Source organism: Phyllobates terribilis, unplaced genomic scaffold (genome assembly GCF_046119375.1).
Source record: "Phyllobates terribilis strain yellow unplaced genomic scaffold, ASM4611937v1 Scaffold_11__3_contigs__length_659146591, whole genome shotgun sequence".
In the NCBI taxonomy this organism is placed as follows: Eukaryota; Metazoa; Chordata; class Amphibia; order Anura; family Dendrobatidae; genus Phyllobates; species Phyllobates terribilis.
In genome coordinates this window covers 221,923,557-221,945,609 of record NW_027362771.1, presented here as the reverse complement: position 1 = coordinate 221,945,609, position 22,053 = coordinate 221,923,557, and the positions used below count along the sequence as shown (strand labels likewise).

At 46.8% G+C, this 22,053-nt stretch overlaps 1 protein-coding gene across 4 annotated transcripts in view; it reads left to right on the top strand.

Annotated features, from left to right (window-relative positions):
* Nucleotides 1–1,905: 1,905 nt before the first annotated feature.
* Nucleotides 1,906–22,053, top strand: part of KCND2 (potassium voltage-gated channel subfamily D member 2) — a 677,709-nt gene continuing 657,561 nt past the window's right edge. The window contains exon 1 of one of the 4 annotated variants that reach the window (XM_073652073.1): nucleotides 1,906–3,944. In XM_073652073.1, the coding sequence (XP_073508174.1) occupies nucleotides 2,830–3,944 (1,115 nt within the window). In that variant the 5' untranslated portion in view covers nucleotides 1,906–2,829. The remainder of the gene's footprint in view (nucleotides 3,945–22,053) is intronic. The other 3 variants (XM_073652072.1, XM_073652075.1, XM_073652074.1) reach the window with 3 other exon arrangements.

Genomic DNA, 22,053 nt, shown 5'->3' with positions numbered 1-22,053 from the left:
ATACCCTATCAGACATGAAAGACTCCACTAAGATGTGTTCTATTGGGTTCTAATGAAGATAATCCCGGCTCATACTCCTTATCATCCCTGGTGGTCCCCACTAAGAAGTGGTCTGTCGAGGTCTTCATAAAGACAATTACTGTCCATATGACATATAAGACCATGATGGACTCCCCTAAAATGTGGTCTTTCTGGTTCTCATGAAGACAACCCCTGTCCATATGCCCCATCAGTCCCTGACAGTCTTAACTAAGATGTGTTCTATCTGGGTTCTCAAGAAGGCAATACCTATCCATATACCCCATCAGACCCTGTCAGATTCTACTAAGATGTGGTCTAAATGGGATCCTCATAAAGACAATTACTGTGCATATACCACATCAGACCATGACAAATTCCATTAAGATATGGTCTATCTGGTCCTCATGAATACAATCTCTTACCATATGCTCTGTCAGCAACTGATGGACTCCACTAAGATGTGGTCTACTGGACTCTAATGAAGTCAATCCCTGTCCTCATCCCCTACCAGACCTTGATGGACTTCACTAAAAAGTGGTCTATTGGGTTCTCATGAAGATTACCCCTTTACATATGCCCTACCAGACCCTGACGGACTCCAATAAGATGTGGTCTATTGATGTTTGTCAATATTAGTTGAAAATTAATGTGGCCTAGCTGCCATGGCTATGTTATAAGTAGAAGACATGATGCTAATGTGAACAGATCCATAAGCCAAATGTATGTATATTGGATATAAAGAATTTTTCAAAACCGCATATGTCAGACAGAGGACTCTTACTCAGTGTGAACAGAGCACTTGTGCCTATAGAGCGAGATTTTATAGAACGGTATAAAGATAACACTTCCTGGCATGCAGCTTTCTGAAAATATTGAACCAGCAAAAACTGCTGGGAGATTTTCGTGCTGTAGCCTGCAGAATTGCTAGAGGCAGTAGCTCAGAAAGTAATGCAATGCCTTAAGACCTTGTTTGCGGAAATATTAGTTTTTTTCTGATGCTTTTTATCTGCATTTTTTCTGCAGGTGTCCACACCTAAATATGCAATAACAATCTCCTCTAGTTAGTGCATTTTTGCTGCGTTTTCTCCTTTATTTGATCTGTTTTGGTGCAGATTTGAAGCAGCATTTTTAACGTGTTTTTTTTAGTACAGAAAGAAAAGCTTTGGATCTGCACTTCCAACTCAAGCTCATGCTAGAAGCTTATAAAGGAAAAACGTGCCAGAAAAGGCACAGCGGGCAGGAGTTCTCATGAAATCATAGCCATTGTGCTTGGACATTAGTTCGCAGCATATTTTCTGCACAAGAAAAAACGCAGCAGAAAAAACACAGTATTCGCGCTACGTGGGAACACGGCCTTACATAATTACAAAGCTTTTCATGTACATTAGATCTTTATATGATGTGGATCGGTGGAAATATCCAAGGTCTAGGCGATGGCTACATTTAAAGGGAATTTCCACTTTTTTTTATTTAAAAACAGTCAAGCGAGTTGTAAAATCTAAAAACACAACCTATTCACCTAGCGATCCTCTGCAGGTACTCCTGGAGAAAGCTCGGAGACCGATGAGAAGGGACAGAGCGGAAGATCGCTGGGGAATTGTGCTGTATTTTTTTTTTTTCAGCATACTTGACTGCGTTTTAACCGACCATGAGTGTGGACAATCCCTTTAAGCTAGAATTACTGCGTCTTAACAGACCACGAGTGTGGACAATCCCTTTAAGCTGGAATTACTCATAACATTTTAGTTGCGGTTTTTGAGGACTAAGTGATAAGAGGACTTGGTCCCGCAGGAGCCTCCTGAGATCTGCCGTCTAATGCCGCCCGGCTTGCCGTGTAACGCTGACATCTGACTTAGTGCGCCATCTAGCGGTGAGATGGCAGGACTTCGCCGTGTCTTGCGCGATCCTCCAGGATGGGTGCTCATGAGGGGGACGGTAGCCATCCTGTGGCATCCAGCAGCACAGCACACTGCGCCTGATTCCCGGATTTGACTCCTCAGGACGATACATTTCGTCTAGTCGACTTTTTGCAACTTCATGGCAACTGTTCGGTGAAGCAGAGCCGTTTTGTCTTATGGGTTAGACGCTGCTGCGCGCCGTATAGCGAGGGATAAGGTCGCATAGTTGAGTCGTCTCTGGTGCTGCACGGACACTGCAGAATGCCGGCGCTCGGCTGCTGCTAGGTGGCTGTGTGGATGCAGCTCCAGAGCTCACCTGTCCGGCAGGGACGGCACGTGTGTGAGCGCCGGCAGGAGACGGGGGAGGGGTTACCGTGCTGCTGAGATGGACTGACGCCCGGTGTGAGGAGCAGAGACTGGCCCCGGCTAGCGGGGAGCTTAGTGCACGCTCCGGTGAGCAGAGACTGGCCCCGGATAGCTGGGAGCTCCGGTGATAGCCGCCGCCGCCGGGACTTGTTGCTGCCGCTTCTCGGGCTGAGGAGCTGCAGGCAGCGCGGTGACTGCTCTGGTCAGCCCCGTCCAGGTACGTGCTGGAGCCGCTCCACCACAGTCCACTCGTGCCGCACCTGGGCACGACATGGTAGGAGCTGCCTCCCAAGCAGGGCATGGCACCCAGCAGTGATGCTCCTGGCTGTATATGCGTTGTGTGCCAGTCCCTGGCAGAGGCTGCATACCTGTGCCCTCCTGTGCCCCTTCCACATGGTAGCCAGCCCTGTGCATAGACTGAACGCTGCTGCTGCTGTGACACATGTGGATGGAGATTGCTGCACTGTCTGGTAGAGCCCCCTACAAGAAGAACTTCTAAACACAGAGCCTATTGTACCATCCCAAATCTACTTACTCCACCACCATGGCAGCTGGGGTGGCAGCATGGCTACCCTTCGCAAGAGCAGCCGCCATTGGCTGGATGCCGGTAGCTTCAGGCCCTATGCCACTTCCACCTCGAGGAGAAAAAAGAAGGTCTCAGGACTCCTTGATTGTACTAAACGTCAGCGGTACCCGCTTCCAAACTTGGAGGAACACACTAGAGCGTTACCCGGATACTCTCCTTGGCAGCACGGAAAGAGACTTCTTCTTTAACCAGGATACAGGAGAATATTTCTTTGATAGGGACCCGGACATTTTCCGCAACATTCTCAACTTTTACCGTACAGGTAAACTTCACTACCCGCGCCATGAGTGTATCGCGGCATACGATGAAGAACTGGCATTTTTTGGTATTATGCCGGAGATCGTGGGGGACTGCTGTTATGAGGAATACAAAGATCGGAGAAGGGAGAATGCTGAGAGATTATTGGACGATGCTGAAACCGATAGCACAATGGAGGGACCCCTGCCCCCCATGTCGGCAAGGCAGAAAATGTGGCGAGCGTTTGAGAACCCACACACCAGTACGCTTGCTTTAGTATTCTACTATGTAACTGGCTTTTTCATTGCAGTGTCCGTCATGGCCAATGTGTTGGAGACTGTACCATGTGGTACAATGCCGGGATCCATGCGGGAGTTGCCCTGTGGTGAGCGTTACGTGGTGGCCTTTTTCTGTCTGGATACAGCATGCGTCATGATTTTCACTGTGGAGTACTTGCTGCGGTTGATGGCTGCGCCCAGTCGATACCGGTTTGTACGAAGTGTAATGAGCATCATTGATGTGGTGGCCATCATGCCCTATTACATAGGTCTGGTCATGACAAACAATGAGGACGTAAGTGGTGCTTTTGTAACACTGAGGGTGTTCCGGGTTTTTCGGATCTTTAAGTTTTCCCGCCACTCACAAGGCCTGCGGATCTTGGGTTATACTCTTAAGAGCTGCGCCTCTGAATTGGGCTTTCTGCTATTCTCCCTTACTATGGCCATCATCATCTTTGCCACTGTAATGTTTTATGCGGAGAAGGGTTCCCTAAACAGCAAATTCACTAGTATACCCGCTGCGTTTTGGTACACCATTGTGACCATGACAACACTAGGGTAAGTTTTACGTTGTGTGCTAAATAATTAACATTTCTGTCTCTTATTGCTGAATTTCTATATATGTGTTATTGCAAAGCATGTCAACTCTCATGACACAATGTGCACGCTCTCTGATTGACGTTTCTCATGGTAGTGTGCTCCAAAATCTTTATTTGTGCAGAACTGTCATCTGTAATAATGTGTTCTTTTATTTATATATATATATATATATATATATATATATATATATATATATATATATATATATATATATATATATATATATATCTATAATATAATGTCAGTAAACTAGAGCAACAATCCTTCATGTGTACCTGAACCTGTCTGGGGCTGCTGTGTATGAGAGGACGATGAGGTGTAGAAGCGTCATGAAGTAGGTCAAGATTTACTGTTTCATGTTCCCATAGACTAGAGCTGTAAATATGTCATTGACTCCTACTGCTAATAGTAAACTACATGGAGCTCAGACCTTCACCGTGAACGTCTAGATGTTTCACTTGTTGACCGTACAGCATTAAAGATATGAATCCTGGAGAGAATTCTCCGCAGGTATAGACATGAGAGGACTCTACTTCTGGAGACAATTCATGAACTGATAATTATTTCCATACATCCCATTGACTTGTGTGGATAGTGATCATATGTTGCCAGCTTTGCAGTTTGTAGTTCTCCCCATCTCATGGTAAAATAGCAACACCTTGAATATTTAGTGGTCCTGCTGTTCATTGTGTCCATATAAAGGTTAATTTCCTGTTTAGATATGGTACATGTAAGCATATGTAGAACAGAACCTAAGATGAGAAGTTGTTTCTGTTGTGAGAATATGATGTTTTGTGGTGTTTTATATAATATTTTGGATATACACGACTCTTGGGAGTGTGGATACATGTTATGCCACAATGGTCCCAGAAAGCGATGATGTCCCATCCATCAGTCACCTGACTAATGAGGCCGTGACGTTTGTATGTACAACACGTGACCACGAAGGCCAGAGATTGGAGACTGATAGACCAGACTTAATCACTTCTGGTACCAGCACGGACCACGAGCAGAAGCGCTGGAGTGGCAGTGGATTTAATGGTTAAGTAATTCATATTTGTTAATTTTAGAACATTCTCTATTTCAGGACCAATGTTCTATATTCCTAGAAAACCCCTTTAAATATACCTACGTGTCTCCATGGTTAAAGTCTGAAAACTAAGCTTATAAGTTTTGATTCATCAGTCATGTGTTACTCCACAGACTTAACCTTCAGATAGCTGTAGAAGGTGTAGGGTTTTCTGCCAAGAGACTTTTATGGCATGTTAATCTTTAGGGATTTGCCCAACGAGACTTCCCACCCAAGTACTGAAATTACAAGGTGGCTCTTATTAGAGAGCAGTAGTCACTCTCTATTGTGAAATACAGGAACAGTTGTGTCAAAGTGTTTGACTATATCCACATTCTCAGTTCATTCTAATGGAGCGTGACTATGCACATGACCGCACTTCTCCTCCCCATAGAACAGTGGCCAGAGCTCCTCTTCACTCAGCTGGTTCTTTGTTTTTCATTGAATTCAAGAGTAACTTTGAGCTCATTTCATCCTCTCTACCAAAAATAGGAACTCGGTTCTTCCTCTTTCTTAGCACCTCCAGGGTCCCAATGGTTCTGGACCAGTCCCAATTTTATGCCTGTATGTATGCAACTATTTTATACTGCTGATAGGATGCCTGTAATGTTCTTACAAAGACCAAATATCTGCAGGTCCGAGAACTCCTACAGAGACATTTCCATAAATGTTTGTGAGTCCTCTGTGTTTTATAGGCGGCATACTTTAGGTTTCGTGTTCTTTTAGCATATTGCGTCCAACAGCTACTAAGATATTCTCAAGAAATATTTTACAACTCTCACATCAACTCAGTCAATTTCATGTTTCATTGTACAGGAATATGAAACAACTTCCCTTGTAAGTAAGTTTCCTCATGCTAATCAAAGGGTATTTTGTCTTCATATAATTCCTTGACTCCAGCTTGAATCATTATTTTTGCATATTTCAGAAATGTATTGTCCAGAGAGCAGTCTCTATGTAGCCCTACATGTAAATTATATAGGGAAGCACAGGCATTGTATAAATACTTTCATGAGAAAAACAGTACACCCTTTTAGTAATGTCATGGCTTTTACATATCGGAACATAATTAAAAACACAAAATCTGGTCCATAGATGGTGTTAAAATTAGGTAAGTACAACCACAATCAAATAATAACACATGACTAATCTCACAGTGTCATTATTTATTTTCCAAAAACTAGCCCAAAATACAGAAGCAGTATGTAACAAATTTAGTACACCCCATGAATCAATAGCTTGTAGAACCACCTTTACCAGCAGTAACTTGAAATAATCGTTTTTTTGTATAACTTTATCACTAATGTGTTCTAAGGGCCAGGTGATTTATTATTATATTCCAGTATGTAAAACCATACAATTCAAAGAGGGTGAGCTTACCCTTTCTCATGACTGTATATCTAGAGAAGATAGAAAATACATTGTCAGTAGAGATGAGAATTCGATTTAGTGCTGCCCTGGTTCGGCATCTAGTTTTGTTCTACAGATCAGCCAGTCTTCACTCCTGTACTTGGCATTCTCGGCCCAGCAACTTGAGTGCCTTTGGCAATTATTAGGCGTGGCAACATCATGACTTTGTGTAGGCTGAGGATGGCGGTGTAGAGGTGAAGATCAGTTGTCATGGAGGACCAGACCAGACACTGGACCAGGGCAGTGCAATCAAATTGTTCATTAATTGTAAGTGATCTACAACAAACAATTCTTAATTCCGCTTTCAGGGGAAAGCAAAAAAATACAAAATCATGAAGGATATGGACAACTTTGGTGACGTTTTCTTACTTAAGTGCATGCATTTTTGTCTAGTAGGCATTTTAAAAATGTTTAACCATTTAGCTTCTACAGCTTCTATACATCACAGTACATTGCAAAGTGCAGAATGAGTTAACAATGGTGTCTATGTGTAAGCTTATCTGATAGCAGGGTCTGTAACCCTTCCCCTACTTTTTCCTGAGCAGTTTTCTATGGCTGGTATAAATTAGCTTAGATTTCTTCCTTTGTATGAGGATTCTCCCATGGATTATGTCTGCTATGTACAGATTTCTTCAGCATAGAAGTCAGGAGTGGACAATTTTTGGAAACTAATCAGCAAAGAATTTTGCTAGCGATGTCTGACTTGTTGATCTGTTTTATATAAATGACTATAGGAGTTCCTTTATTCAAGCCACTGAAATGACATATTAACTCTTTAGTGATACTATTTGCTTCTAGAGGCTACCGAGTTTTATCCATTCCTGTTGTTAACAGATTTTAATTGGTATAATAGTTTTGATTTCAACTATCAGCAGTCCAGCTAGAAGGAAATGTCCTATTAGTGTTCTGGAGCTGTAATATTGAAGCTTTTCAACCCAGTCGGCCAAAGAATGGCCTCCTTTCTAAAAGGATTACTGTGTTCAGGGTCTCTGTAATGTACGAGAAGACAAAACAGTCTGTACAAAGGTAGAGAGACATGGCTGTGTGTGCAATAGGCTGATGCATTTTTGCATTAAGGCTTCTCTAAAACTGTTGAATTGGTTGGCTTCTACAGCCTCTCTGCATCACAGTATATAGCAGGCTGCAGAATGACAGTGGAATCTGTCTGTAAACTTGTCTGAAGGCAAGGTCTATAACTCCATATTTATCTTCTTTCCAACAATCTTTTTATCTCATTTATGACCAAACTAGTTTTCCATTGGTTTACAACAGCTTACTGTGTTCTCTTGGATCCATACATAGGCTGTTAGAATCCAGACCATGTATGAATACAGGAACCACACAATGGGACAGGAGAGTCCTATGGACTGCTATGGGAGACAAAATATAGTCTCATACATCCCAAATGTTTTATTCCCACTTGCATGAGAAGTAAAGAGGGGCCGCTGTTGCAGTGATGAAAGGTGGTCTATAGTCTTCTGTATGATACTGACATGCAGGAAGATCTAAAGCTAAGTGTAACATATGGAAACCCATTCTTAAAGTGATTAACATGTACAGAAAGATGTGTATTGTCTTCTGTCAACTTGGCCTTACAGAATGCATTTCTTTCACTAAATCAAGGCTCGATCGGTCATGTTGTATCAGTCGTTAATAAGAAGTGAGAACAGAACTCCGATAACCATTATATAAAACTGTTTCATCCAAATAGCTTCAGTATTATTTGTACAACATAAACCTATATAATTGAATAATGAACCTTTAAAGGGAACCTGTCACGTCCTAGTTACTATGTACACTGCCCCATAGCGTTGTTAGTGATGCAATATGCATCACTAACTAGCTGTTTTCATGAAAATCGGTGGTAGCATAATGATGTTATAACGTTTTATATACTTTGTCTTACCTGCTCTTTTTCAGTCATAGGGGTGTGATTCTCACATTCAGTTAGTGCTGAATACTGCTCCTGGCAAGCACTAGGTTTGAGGGGCGCATGCGCATTTGCACACGTCGGCCCGCTGGTCCGGCGCGTGCACACTGAGGCTGTGTGATTATCAGCTTCTGTGCGCACGTGCTGTCACCTGTGGCTCCTGGCGCATGCGCAGTCAATGTATCATGCGGTCACTGCGCATGCGGTGACCGCAAGATACATTGACTGCGCACGCATTGGGTCCACGGGTCACAGCGCGTGCGCACTGAAGCTGATGATCACACAGCCTCAGTGCGCATGCTCCGGACCAGCGGCCCGACATGTGCAAATGAGCATGCGCCCTTCAAACCTAGAACTTACCAGGAGCAGTATTCAAATGTCATGGGCGGTGCCCGCCCCTGACTGAATCTGAGAATCACACCCCTATGACTGAATACAAGCAGGTAAGACAAAGTATATAAGATCATTATACTACCACCGATTTTCATGAAAACAGCTTGTGAGTGATGCATATTGCTTCACTAACAACGCTATGGGGCAGTGTACATAGTAACTGTAGCGCCGGCATCCCTGCCCTCTGCTAGGCAGGGACGCTGTTCCTCTCACCTCTCTGCTCCGTGCCCGGCGTCCTCCTCCCGCTCTGCTGGCAGCGCGCGCTCCTTCCCGGCCACTGTGCTTAGGGCGCGCGCGCTCTCCCTCCCTCTTAAAGGGGCCGCGCGCGCCGTCCTAAGGAGTCCCCGGCCAATGGCCGGAGGACTTCACCATATATAAGGCACCTCCTCCAAAATGGAGGTGCCCGAGCAATGTTGTTGCACTGTTCACTACTCTGCTTCAGCCCTCAGGTCCTGTTGCCAGTTACCTGCCAGGTACCTGCCAGATTCCTGCCAGCTTGCTGTCTTATTCCTGCCTGCTAGTCTGAGGTCCGACGGTCTGCCTTACTACTCCTGTCAGTCTGTCTAAGGACCAGCCTGTCCGCTCACCTGGGAGCGCACTTCAGCCACCTGCCTGCTTGCCTGAGGTCCGATGGTCTGCCTTACTACTCCTGTCAGTCTGTCTAAGGACCAGCCTGTCCGCTCACCTGGGAGCGCACTTCAGCCACCTGCCTGCTTGCCTGAGGTCCGACGGTCTGCCTTCCAACTCCTGTCAGTCTGTCTATGGACCAGCTTGCCTGCTCACCTGGGAGCACACATCTGCTACCTGCCTGCTAGCCTACCTGGAGGCTCCGCCGTCACGTGCTGTGACCACCTGCCTGTCCAGTGACTCCTGCCCGCTCACCTGGGAGCGCTCATCTGCTGCCTGTCTGCTAGCCTACCTGGAGGCTCTGCCGTCACGTGCTGTGACCACCCGCCTGTCCAGAGATTTCTGCCCGCTCACCTGGGAGCGCTCATCTGCCGCCTGTCTGTTGGTCTTCCTGGAGGCTCCGCCGTCACATGCTGTGACCACCCGTTCATCCAGAGACTCTCGCCTGCTCACCTGGGAGCTCACGTCTATCATCAGCCGCCACAGGTCGTACCAACCCTTTACCCAGAGACTTCCCCGGTCACTTGCCGTGACCATCTGCCCGTTCATTTTGAGACTGCCCCGGTCACTTGCCGTGACCATCTGCCCGTTCATTCAGAGACTGCCCCGGTCACTTGCCGTGACCATCTGCCCGTTCATTCAGAGACTGCCCCGGTCACTTGCCGTGACCATCTGCCCGTTCATTCAGAGACTGCCCCGGTCACTTGCCGTGACCATCTGCCCGTTCATTCAGAGACTGCCCCGGTCACTTGCCGTGACCATCTGCCCGTTCATTCAGAGACTGCCCCGGTCACTTGCCGTGACCATCTGCCCGTTCATCCAGAGACTGCCCCGGTCACTTGCCGTGACCATCTGCCCGTTCATCCAGAGACTGCCCCGGTCACTTGCCGTGACCATCTGCCCGTTCACTCAGAGACTGCCCCGGTCACTTGCCGTGACCTCCAGCCCGTTCACTCAGAGACTGCCCCGGTCACTTGCCGTGACCTCCAGCCCGTTCACTCAGAGACTGTCCCGGTCACCTGCTGTGACTTCCTGCCCGTCTTCCCTGGTCACCACCCGCTCCCTTACAAGGACCGCCCCCTTGTATAGTAGCTCAGAGGTTCCGCCTCCCAGACCCGTTACAGTTTGCTCGGGCCATGGAACCCGGTGGCACCCAAGCTCCCTCGCTCTCGGACCTGTGTCATGAACTGTCCCGTCAAAGGTCCCAACAGGAGTCCATCCTGGGTCACCTGCGGAATGTCAATACTCGCCTGGACACTCTGACTGCTCCACCAGCAACCTCCGCCAGTGCCATGTCTCGCAATCCGGCAGCTCCGCTGCCCACTAATACCATGGTATCCTACCCCGGACCCCGGCTTTCTGCACCTCCTCGCTTCGGAGGCGACTTCGCCCAGGCTCGGGGCTTCATAAATCAGTGCACCCTGCACTTTGAACTATTGTCCCACCAGTTTAACTCCGACCGAGCCAAAATTGCATTCATCATGTCCCATCTCACCGGGGAGGCCCTGGCCTGGCTAAATCCTCTATGGGAGAGAGGAGACCCCCTGGTGTCCAACTTGCCTGCTTTTCTCACGGCTTTCCGGAAAGTCTTCGACGAACCCGGACGGAAGACCTCATCCGCATCATCACTGCTACGCCTCCGTCAGGGAAGTCTCACCGTGGGCCAATATGCCATACGGTTCCGTACCCTTGCCTCGGAGCTGGCCTGGGATAACGACGCTCTGGTATCCGTCTTCTGGGAGGGTCTGTCCGGCCGTATTAAAGATGAACTTGCCGGTCGGGACATCCCTACCACTCTCGATGACTTAATAACTCTTGCCACCCGGATTGACCTACGGTTCCAGGAGCGTGCCAAAGAGGTCACCCGTGAGAGGAGGTTACCACGTCTAGCTCCTACTTTTCAGAAACCCGTCACTCCCTCCGTCTCTACTCAGGTACACTCTCCTGAGCCTATGCAGGTCGACCAGACCAAGATGGTCAAAACCCGTCAGGACTTACGCTGTGCCGAGGGGAGCTGCTTCTACTGTGGCAGTAAGGAGCACCGGATCCGTACCTGCCCGGAGAGGTCGGGAAACGCCTGTGTCTAGGTTCGCTCAGAGAGGTCGACCTAGACAAGAATAAATCCTCTCCATCTCTGCTGTTGTCAGTCTCAATCGTCTGCGGGGAGAACCGTTATTTCGAACTAGCCCAACTTGACTCTGGAGCAGCCGGGATTCTTATTTCACAGTCCCTGGTAGAGAAATACCGCATCCCCACCAAACCTCTGGCTGTACCCTTGTCTGTTGCTGCCGTGGATGGGGGTCTCTTACCACGCCCCATCCAACTCCTCACCGAATCCATTACTCTGCAGGTGGGAATGCTGCATTCTGAGAGTATCTCCTTTCATGTTCTGCCTGGACTCTCCCACGCCCTCTTGCTAGGCCTACCTTGGCTCCAGAGACATGCACCCGTGCTTGACTGGCAGACCGGAGAAGTCCTTCGCTGGGGACAGGACTGCCATAAGACCTGTCTGGTTCCCGTCCATCCCGTCCGTCCTTCTCCTACCCCAGCTAATCTACCTGGACTTCCGATTCCTTATTGGTCTTATGCTGATGTCTTTAATAAAAAGGAAGCAGAGACACTACCCCCTCATAGACCATACGACTGCCCTATCGACCTGTTACCTGGTACTACTCCTCCCCATGGGCGTATTTATCCATTATCCGCTGCTGAGACCCGGTCGATGTCCGAATATATTGAGGAGAATCTGGCCAGGGGATTCATCCGGAAATCTACCTCCCCGGCGGGAGCAGGCTTCTTTTTCGTCAAAAAGAAGGACGGCTCTCTCCGTCCCTGTATAGACTATAGAGGCCTTAACCAGATCACGGTGAAGAATAAGTACCCCCTTCCGCTCATTCCGGAGTTATTTGATCGTCTGAGGGGGGCTAGAATCTTCACCAAACTGGACCTCCGTGGGGCGTACAACCTGGTTCGTATCCGTCAGGGGGATGAATGGAAGACGGCATTCAACACCCGGGACGGCCACTATGAATATCTGGTAATGCCCTTTGGTCTCTGTAACGCTCCTGCCGTCTTTCAAGAGTTGGTCAATGACATCTTCCGGGATATTCTCTACTCCTGCGTAGTGGTGTACCTGGACGACATCTTGGTCTTCTCTCCGGATCTCCAGACTCACCGGAGGGACGTTCGTCAGGTCCTGCTCAGGCAGAATCACCTCTTCGCTAAATACGAGAAGTGCCTCTTTGAGCAGACCTCGCTTCCGTTTTTGGGCTACATTATTTCTCAGACCGGCCTACGAATGGATCCAGAGAAGCTGTCTGCCATCGAGAAATGGCCTCGACCGGAGGGGTTGAAGGCCATTCAGCGATTCCTGGGCTTCGCTAACTACTACCGCCTCTTCATACCACACTTCTCTTCCCGGACTGCCCCAATTTCCGCTCTCACCCGTAAGGGTACTAATCCCAAAGAGTGGCCGCCCGAAGCTGAGGAGGCCTTTCTTTCCCTAAAACAGGCCTTCTCTTCCGCCCCGGTGCTGCATCGCCCGGACGGCAACAAGCAGTTCTTCCTGGAAGTTGACGCCTCCTCCTCTGGAGCCGGAGCAGTACTTACTCAAAAATCATCTTCCGGGAGAATGGTAACTTGTGGCTTCTTCTCCAAACTCTTCTCCTCTTCTGAGCGCAACTATTCCATAGGAGACCGAGAGATATTGGCCATCAAGCTGGCGTTGGAGGAGTGGCGTTACCTACTCGAGGGGGCTCTTCACCCGGTAATAATTTACACTGACCACAAGAACTTGGCTTACCTCCAGCATGCCCAGAGACTTAACCCGCACCAAGCCCGGTGGTCCTTGTTTTTTGCTCGCTTTGATTTTGTTCTTCATTTTCGCCCGGCTGACAAAAACGTCAAAGCAGACGCCTTGTCCCGATCCTTTCTGGTGTCCGATCTCGAGGAAGAACCTAAACATATCATCGATCCCGCCAGAGTAATGCAGGTGGCTCCCGTGAGTCTAAATCGTCTCCCTCCCGGTAAGACGTTTGTTTCAGTACCTGATCGGAAGAAGATCCTACACTGGGGCCATTCGTCTAAACTAGCTGGCCACGCCGGTCAGAAAAAGACCCTCCAGCTTATTGCCCGGCACTACTGGTGGCCTACCCTGCACAAGGACGTAATAGACTTTGTTTCTGCCTCTGTGTCCTGCGCCCGCAACAAAGTCCCGAGACACCTGCCAGCCGGTCGCCTCCTTCCGCTTCCTGTTCCTGCTGCCCCCTGGCAGCATATAGCAATGGACTTCATAACTGATCTCCCCGTCTCCGCCGGTTGTACGGTCATTTGGGTGGTCGCTGAGCGCTTTTCCAAGATGGCTCACTTTATTCCCCTGCCAGCCCTCCCGTCTGCACCCGAGCTGGCTAAAGACTTTATCCGCCACATCTTCCGTCTTCATGGCCTGCCCCTCCACATCGTGTCGGATCGTGGGGTACAGTTCACCTCACGTTTCTGGAGAGCCACTTGTAAACTGCTAGACGTCACCCTGGACTTCTCTTCCGCTTACCACCCACAGTCCAATGGTCAAGTGGAGCGGATCAATCAGAACCTGACCAGTTACCTCCGGCACTTCGTTAATGCCCATCATTCAGACTGGGTGGATCTCCTACCATGGGCCGAGTTCTCTTATAACAATCACGAGAGCGAATCCTCCTCCAAATCCCCGTTTTTTGTAGTCTTCGGTCAGCATCCTCGGATTCCTTTTCCTGTCTCCACCTCTGTGGACAACCCAGCTGCGGAATCTCTCGTTAGCAAATTTTCCTCCATTTGGGAGAGTACCCGATCCGCACTCCTTCAGTCATCCGAACGGATGAAAAGACACGCTGACAAAAAACGCCTGGATCCTCCACAATTTCGTCCTGGAGATAAAGTCTGGCTCTCATCTAAATATGTCCGACTCAAGATACCTTCTTACAAGTTAGGGCCTCGGTTCATCGGTCCTCTGGAGGTCATCAGTCAGATCAACCCGGTGGCTTATAAATTGAAACTCCCGGCCAACTTACGGATCCCTAACTCCTTCCATGTATCTCTCCTCAAACCTGTGGTACTTAACTCTTTTTCCAAGTCTACAGGTACGCCTCCTGCTCCGGTTTCTGCTGAGGACGAGTTTGAGGTAGAGAACATTCTTGCCACCAAAAGGGTAAGAGGAAAGACCTTTTTTCTAGTAGATTGGAAGGGGTTTGGTCCTGAGGAGAGAACGTGGGAGCCCCGGGAGAACATCCATGCCCCTCTTATCCTAGCTAAATTTCTGTCTGGCCTAAAAAAGGGGGGGCCTAAAGGGGGGGGTACTGTAGCGCCGGCGTCCCTGCCCTCTGCTAGGCAGGGACGCTGTTCCCCTCACCTCTCTGCTCCGTGCCCGGCGTCCTCCTCCCGCTCTGCTGGCAGCGCGCGCTCCTTCCCGGCCACTGTGCTTAGGGCGCGCGCGCGCTCTCCCTCCCTCTTAAAGGGGCCGCGCGCGCCATCCTAAGGAGTCCCCGGCCAATGGCCGGAGGACTTCACCATATATAAGGCACCTCCTCCAAAATGGAGGTGCCCGAGCAATGTTGTTGCACTGTTCACTACTCTGCTTCAGCCCTCTGGTCCTGTTGCCAGTTACCTGCCAGATTCCTGCCAGCTTGCTGTCTTATTCCTGCCTGATTATCTGCTACCTGCCTGCTAGTCTGAGGTCCGACGGTCTGCCTTACTACTCCTGTCAGTCTGTCTAAGGACCAGCCTGTCCGCTCACCTGGGAGCGCACTTCAGCCACCTGCCTGCTTGCCTGAGGTCCGACGGTCTGCCTTACTACTCCTGTCAGTCTGTCTAAGGACCAGCCTGTCCGCTCACCTGGGAGCGCACTTCAGCTACCTGCCTGCTTGCCTGAGGTCCGACGGTCTGCCTTCCAACTCCTGTCAGTCTGTCTATGGACCAGCTTGCCTGCTCACCTGGGAGCACACATCTGCTACCTGCCTGCTAGCCTACCTGGAGGCTCCGCCGTCACGTGCTGTGACCACCTGCCTGTCCAGTGACTCCTGCCCGCTCACCTGGGAGCGCTCATCTGCTGCCTGTCTGCTAGCCTACCTGGAGGCTCTGCCCTCACGTGCTGTGACCACCCGCCTGTCCAGAGACTTCTGCCCGCTCACCTGGGAGCGCTCATCTGCCGTCTGTCTGTTGGTCTTCCTGGAGGCTCCGCCGTCACATGCTGTGACCACCCGTTCATCCAGAGACTCTCGCCTGCTCACCTGGGAGCTCACGTCTATCATCAGCCGCCACAGGTCGTACCAACCCTTTACCCAGAGACTGCCCCGGTCACTTGCCGTGACCATCTGCCCGTTCATTCAGAGACTGCCCCGGTCACTTGCCGTGACCATCTGCCCGTTCATTCAGAGACTGCCCCGGTCACTTGCCGTGACCATCTGCCCGTTCATTCAGAGACTGCCCCGGTCACTTGCCGTGACCATCTGCCCGTTCATTCAGAGACTGCCCCGGTCACTTGCCGTGACCATCTGCCCGTTCATTCAGAGACTGCCCCGGTCACTTGCCGTGACCATCTGCCCGTTCATTCAGAGACTGCCCCGGTCACTTGCCGTGACCATCTGCCCGTTCATTCAGAGACTGCCCCGGTCACTTGCCGTGACCATCTGCCCGTTCATTCAGAGACTGCCCCGGTCACTTGCCGTGACCATCTGCCCGTTCATTCAGAGACTGCCCCGGTCACTTGCCGTGACCATCTGCCCGTTCATTCAGAGACTGCCCCGGTCACTTGCCGTGACCATCTGCCCGTTCATTCAGAGACTGCCCCGGTCACTTGCCGTGACCATCTGCCCGTTCATTCAGAGACTGCCCCGGTCACTTGCCGTGACCATCTGCCCGTTCATTCAGAGACTGCCCCGGTCACTTGCCGTGACCATCTGCCCGTTCATCCAGAGACTGCCCCGGTCACTTGCCGTGACCTCCAGCCCGTTCACTCAGAGACTGTCCCGGTCACCTGCTGTGACTTCCTGCCCGTCTTCCCTGGTCGCCACCCGCTCCCTTACAAGGACTGCCCCCTTGTATAGTAGCTCAGAGGTTCCGCCTCCCAGACCCGTTACAGTAACTAAGACGTGACAGGTTCACTTTAATGACTTTCTGTACACTTGCCTTAAAGCCTCAGTCCACTGAGACTGATGTTTGTATCCATATTACAAATCCCTAACATATACCATATAGCTTCTTCTTATCCCTGTCTTATCAGCTACTTTACCCAGGTGCTATATTTTTGGTCTGTATCATGAGTAGGTTGCTGTTGTGCATAGGAAAATTATTGCTGACCACAGGTTGTATGTCTATTACATGTATTTTCCGGTCCGTCACTGATATCGGGTTGGAGTGGCATATCATAATGTATTTTATTATTATATTATGGATATAGGGCTTGCATGTTGAGCTAGGACTATAATCGATATACAGAGAAAATCTTGCACACGACGGAAACCTTCAGCATAGCCTGAATGTTTAGATGTCAGAATGTACCGTTATATCGGTCACCAGATTAATTGTGATTTTTCAATAATTGTCAAAAAATTCACAATTGTATTTTCCATAGAAAAATGTTTAACTGTGAGACTTTTTGGTACATTTTCCATTGCTATACATTGTTATGCTTCTCTACTACAGCGATTTGCAGCATGGACAACAATATCGAGGGACGTATTTACAGCAGCACGCCAGTAATTTATTATTGCTTATATAGTGCAGCATAGATTCTTACTAAGAATAATGCAGAGGCTCTTGTGTATGTCCATTTCTCAGATGTCTGCCATTTTTATTCCTTCTTCCTTTCTGATATAGTTTCTGTAATGCAGATTACATTTCCAATGATGGCTCTGGCTTTGAATTTTTGCTATTTAATAATGCCAATCATTGACAGGTCAGTGACATAGAATTGTTGTCCCCTTGTGCATTCTACATAATCTTAGGCACCTGATTGAAGACTAGTGCTTTTCGTGCCAGTCTTGCTCCAGGGTGCGCTAGAAGATGCACCAAATGAATTAGGAGTTGTACATCTTTTTATGAATGGGGCTCACCTGTCAGTTACCGTGCGGCAGCATAAGACATGTTCTCCAATCAGAGACTAGAGGGCATTTCAGGGATAACTTCCATCACCTACCACTGAAGCTTTACCCACTTTTCAAAAAGATGGCAGAGCTGGCGTGAAAACAGTAAGAGTTTCAAAACTTTTGCACAACTATCTGCAAAAAAATTACATTTCAAATACAGATTTTTGGCAAAAACTGATGAATTAGTGCCTCAGTGTACCTAATGTGATGCACGTTCTGCCTGTTTCATCTACTATATTGCTGCTCTCTTATAAAGAGCAGAAATGTTAGGGCATATTTAATACATATTTGTTGCCCATGTTAAGTAATTACCACAGCTTTCATTCCTCAGGAGCAGAATATAAAATATAAACTTCTTTATGACTGGTTGCTGTTGGCAGCAAAGACAGTTCAATATTACTAGATATTTTCATCTGCATGGAGGACATACAGTACATAGGACCTAGGAGAGCAGAGTAGGGTGGGGGTGGGTAACATTTCTCCTTGTGGAGAGTGACATATCGGCTCTGCCATGTAAGGAGGCTTATTCGCTGTGCAATGCTACCTCAGTCCTGAGTCTCTCACCTAGCCAAATCAGATCTCATACTTTGCACTGACAAGGGGCAATAATCTGAAACACTGTCTACAAATTGAGATTCTGATTTGGCTTTTATCCTAAGTCGTATTGTAAGGCTCGTTAAAAGGTCGATAGTGACTTGTAGGATCGCTGCTTCCATTAGGTGGCGCTATAGAGTTAATGTCCTCTTCCTCTCTGAAGAGGCAATTTGCATATTTAATTTCTCAGAGCATTGCACGGCCAATACGCCTCCTTACACTGGCATGCCAGGGCTGGTATGTCATTCTCCACAATGAGAAACGTTACCCTTGAGACCTCAGTCCAGAGCCTCTCATCTAGCCAAATCAGTTCTCATACTTTGCACAATTGAAGGCCAATACCCCGAAACATCGTGTCTGCAAATTGAGATTCTGATTTGGCTTTTATCCTAAGTCATATGGAAAGGCTCATTAAGGGGTTAATTGTGACTTGTAGGATTGCAGCTTCCAACAGGTGGCGCTATAGAGTTTAAGTCCTCTTCCTCTATGAAGAGGCAATTTGCATAGATATGGTTCATAAATTTGTCAACCAGAATAACTTAAAGGAACATGTCATGTCCCCAAATGCTATTAACCTGCAGATACAGGGTCAGTGTTCAGGTTACTAGCGTTACAATGCTGTGCGGACGCCATAGTGAAAGCGCAGCTATTGAGAGTAATAAAGTTAATTTCTTCCGGTTGCTGCACTTGGTCGAACTGCATTGGAACGCTATTAACCTGCAGATTAACCCTGCTTTTGCGAATATGACAGGTACCCTTTACGGAAAAATGTTTCTGTCGTATTAATAATGTTACATATATATGGTGCCCAATCCTGTGGGTTTTTTTTTATCATGCCATTCAAAACTTTACCTAATGAATCCAGTGCTGGTGGACACATATATGCTGAGTAGCTCAGTCTAACAGCGTTGATCGCAGCGGGGTGATTCCTCCTCTTTTGCAGTCCAACCGATAAGAATCAGTAGTGGCTTCTTGTCATCTAACACCAGACATGGTAGATGAATGTCCTGAGAGGGAATACAAACCCCTACATGAAAAGTATGTATCTGCAATTTCATCTCACAGGAACATATTATTCTTTGTAGAAAAATACTAACTACTATTTTTATGGATTGTTTGGGCTAAGGACTGGAATGTAATATATAATCGTGGGACAATCCTTTAATTTCTGAGGGGAGGTTCAGATTTCCTATTACATACTCAGCTGTTCCAACCTCTCCTAGTCATTGCATGTACTCTGTAAACTCATGACAGTAAAAAGTAAAGAAATGACCATCATTTAGCAATATGTTACCAATCGTCACACTTCTTCTGATACCTTAGTTATAGTACATCTTCCTGAATGCCTCATACCAGGTTGGTAAATACGTAAAGGGATATTTCCACTTTGTGCATTTATGGCATAGCCACAATATATATAATAAATGCATCATAGATTCAAAACTCACAAATGGAACCTGCATCTATCTCAAGAATGGGGTCCTTGTGCGCTGCTGTTAGCGGAGAGGTGGTCTGAGTGCCCATTCATTTGTATAGGAATTCCCCTCACTTTTCCACTGACTGCAGCATATGACTGGGCCACATTCCCAGAAATAGATATTAGTCCTATTGTTGGATCTGCAGTTTCTATATCCCTAGAATATTTCATAAATGTTTGAGATAGAAATTACCTTTTAATATCTTCTTTCATTTGTTTTGTCTTTTGATGTCTTGTCTTCTTCTTTTCTTGTCTATTTGTAGTTTTAGTAGTTAATTATAGCATATAACTTAATCTGGAAGATAATTGTCAGTATTTCTTTATTTCTCTGTGGATTCTCCAGTTTATACTGTCTGCAGGCTTATTCACCATATAAGTAATAAATGGACAAATCCTGGAAGCCAATGTACGTAGAGAATTGCTAGCGATCTCTGACTTTTTGACCTGTTTTCTATTAATGTCTATGCAGGTTCCCTTTCACAAACCACTAAAATGTCAAGTTGACTCTTGAGTGGTATCATTGGCTTCTTCTTGACACAGGGTTTTTTATTCATTCCTGTGGGTGTTAACAGAATAAAACTGATATAACAGAACAAATCAAACCGTCAGCAATATAAGTTTTCTGGTGCTGTAAATTCTGCCCCTGTCAATCGCAGAACTACATTCTTTTTGCTGGACCCCAATGGACATGAGTGAGTTGGCTTGCTGCATATAAAAAGAAAATAAAAAGTAATAGAAACGCTTTAGAAGTTCATATATTCCACTGGTCACCCCTGCCGTCCTAAGTGCTATGGACCATTATTAGCAAAGCCTTGTTCTATTGACTGCACAAATAAATGGGGAGTACAGTGAATTGCTTACAATGACAGTGATTTCCCTCCACTAATATTTATGTACTTTATATATGTATTTATTTATGTATTTGTTTCTTTAAAAAAACCTAAGTTGTGTATCATTAGGATAATACATAGGCAGATGTGTTAACTCTGCAAACCCACCGTAAATGTATATTTTATAGGGTATCTAATATTTTATTGCACTTTTCCGTAAAGTCATTACTTTACACGTCACATATGCTAATTGGGCTCAGAAGTAATTAGGTAAAGAACATAAGCATGTTTTGTGTGAGTGCATCACAGATTGCACTGAAGTAATTACAGTTACTGTCCATGGTACTGAAACTGAACAGTACACTGTAATTTACAGCCCTTGTAACGATCATTTACTGCAAACATTATTTCTGTTTCATACATGATTTTGGTTACTAAACCAATGTGCCTAGAACCTACTGATTAAATCTGTATAACATCAATTTTAGGTAGTACAAACATGACACAGACAACTCTCTCTTTATTTTAAAGCTTTTATAAATGTCTTCATGTCATCATATTTTTGTTATTGTGTAGGAAATGTAGTAAGAACGGAAAGTTAAAGAAGTTGTCCACTTATTTTACATTGATGCCTTATCCATAGGATAGTGCATCAATGGATGATCCGCCGGGATCCGGCACCCTCGTCAATCATCTGTTATTGGTGGTGGCAGCAGTCGTCAGGAAGTACTTGTGGAGCGTGGCCGGGGCTTGGTACTGCCATATCCACTGCCGGCACCTATATCACTTGATTGGTGGGGGTGACTGGTGTCGCACCCCGGCCGATCAGACATTGATGCCCTATCCTACAGATAGATCATCAATGTAAAAACAGTGCACAACCCCTTTAAATGGCTTCTTTAAAATCTAAACTGTTTTGATGGAAGGCTATACTCACTGCCATAATTCTCTGTCCTTCCATAACACACTGCTCTGGTGGTCCCAAGGTTGCCAACTTGACTATTTTATTTTTTCTCAACAGCTTATCAAATAATCACGGACAGACAATATTTTTTACAGCCACATTGGAAAACCATAATAAATCATTATAATTATGAAGTTTTATATATGTCTACAGCCCATAGAAAAGATGAGAATTACAGTCAAAATAATCTGTATGTTTTTTCAGCTTCAAAAAAAAAATCACGGACGCCTTAAATTTTTTTTACGGACAGGGTAAAAAAAAGTTCCCTATTTTTACGGATTTTCTTGGAATTTTTGGATGATTGACAACCCAGGGTGGTCGTGGCCTCAATCACCTGATCGCTCAGATCAGTGACTTCAGAATTGGATGTCATCAGTTCTGTTCTTGGGATGAAAACAGTCAGAGCTGCCTCCATTGTAGTATTGGGGAATAAAAGCCTCTGAACCCCTGTAATGGTCCTAAATAAATGGGATTGTGTGACACATAGGGCTCTTTTACATACCCTTTTTTATCAAACAGTTTTTAATTTATTCATTTTTCTTTACAGTGGTGTCCCGCTAAGAATAGGTAATATAAGCATGACCAGCGGCAATCTGATGGCTGGGGCCCCCAGCGATCTTGAGAATGGGGATGTCCAAGTAGTCATACATTTATCA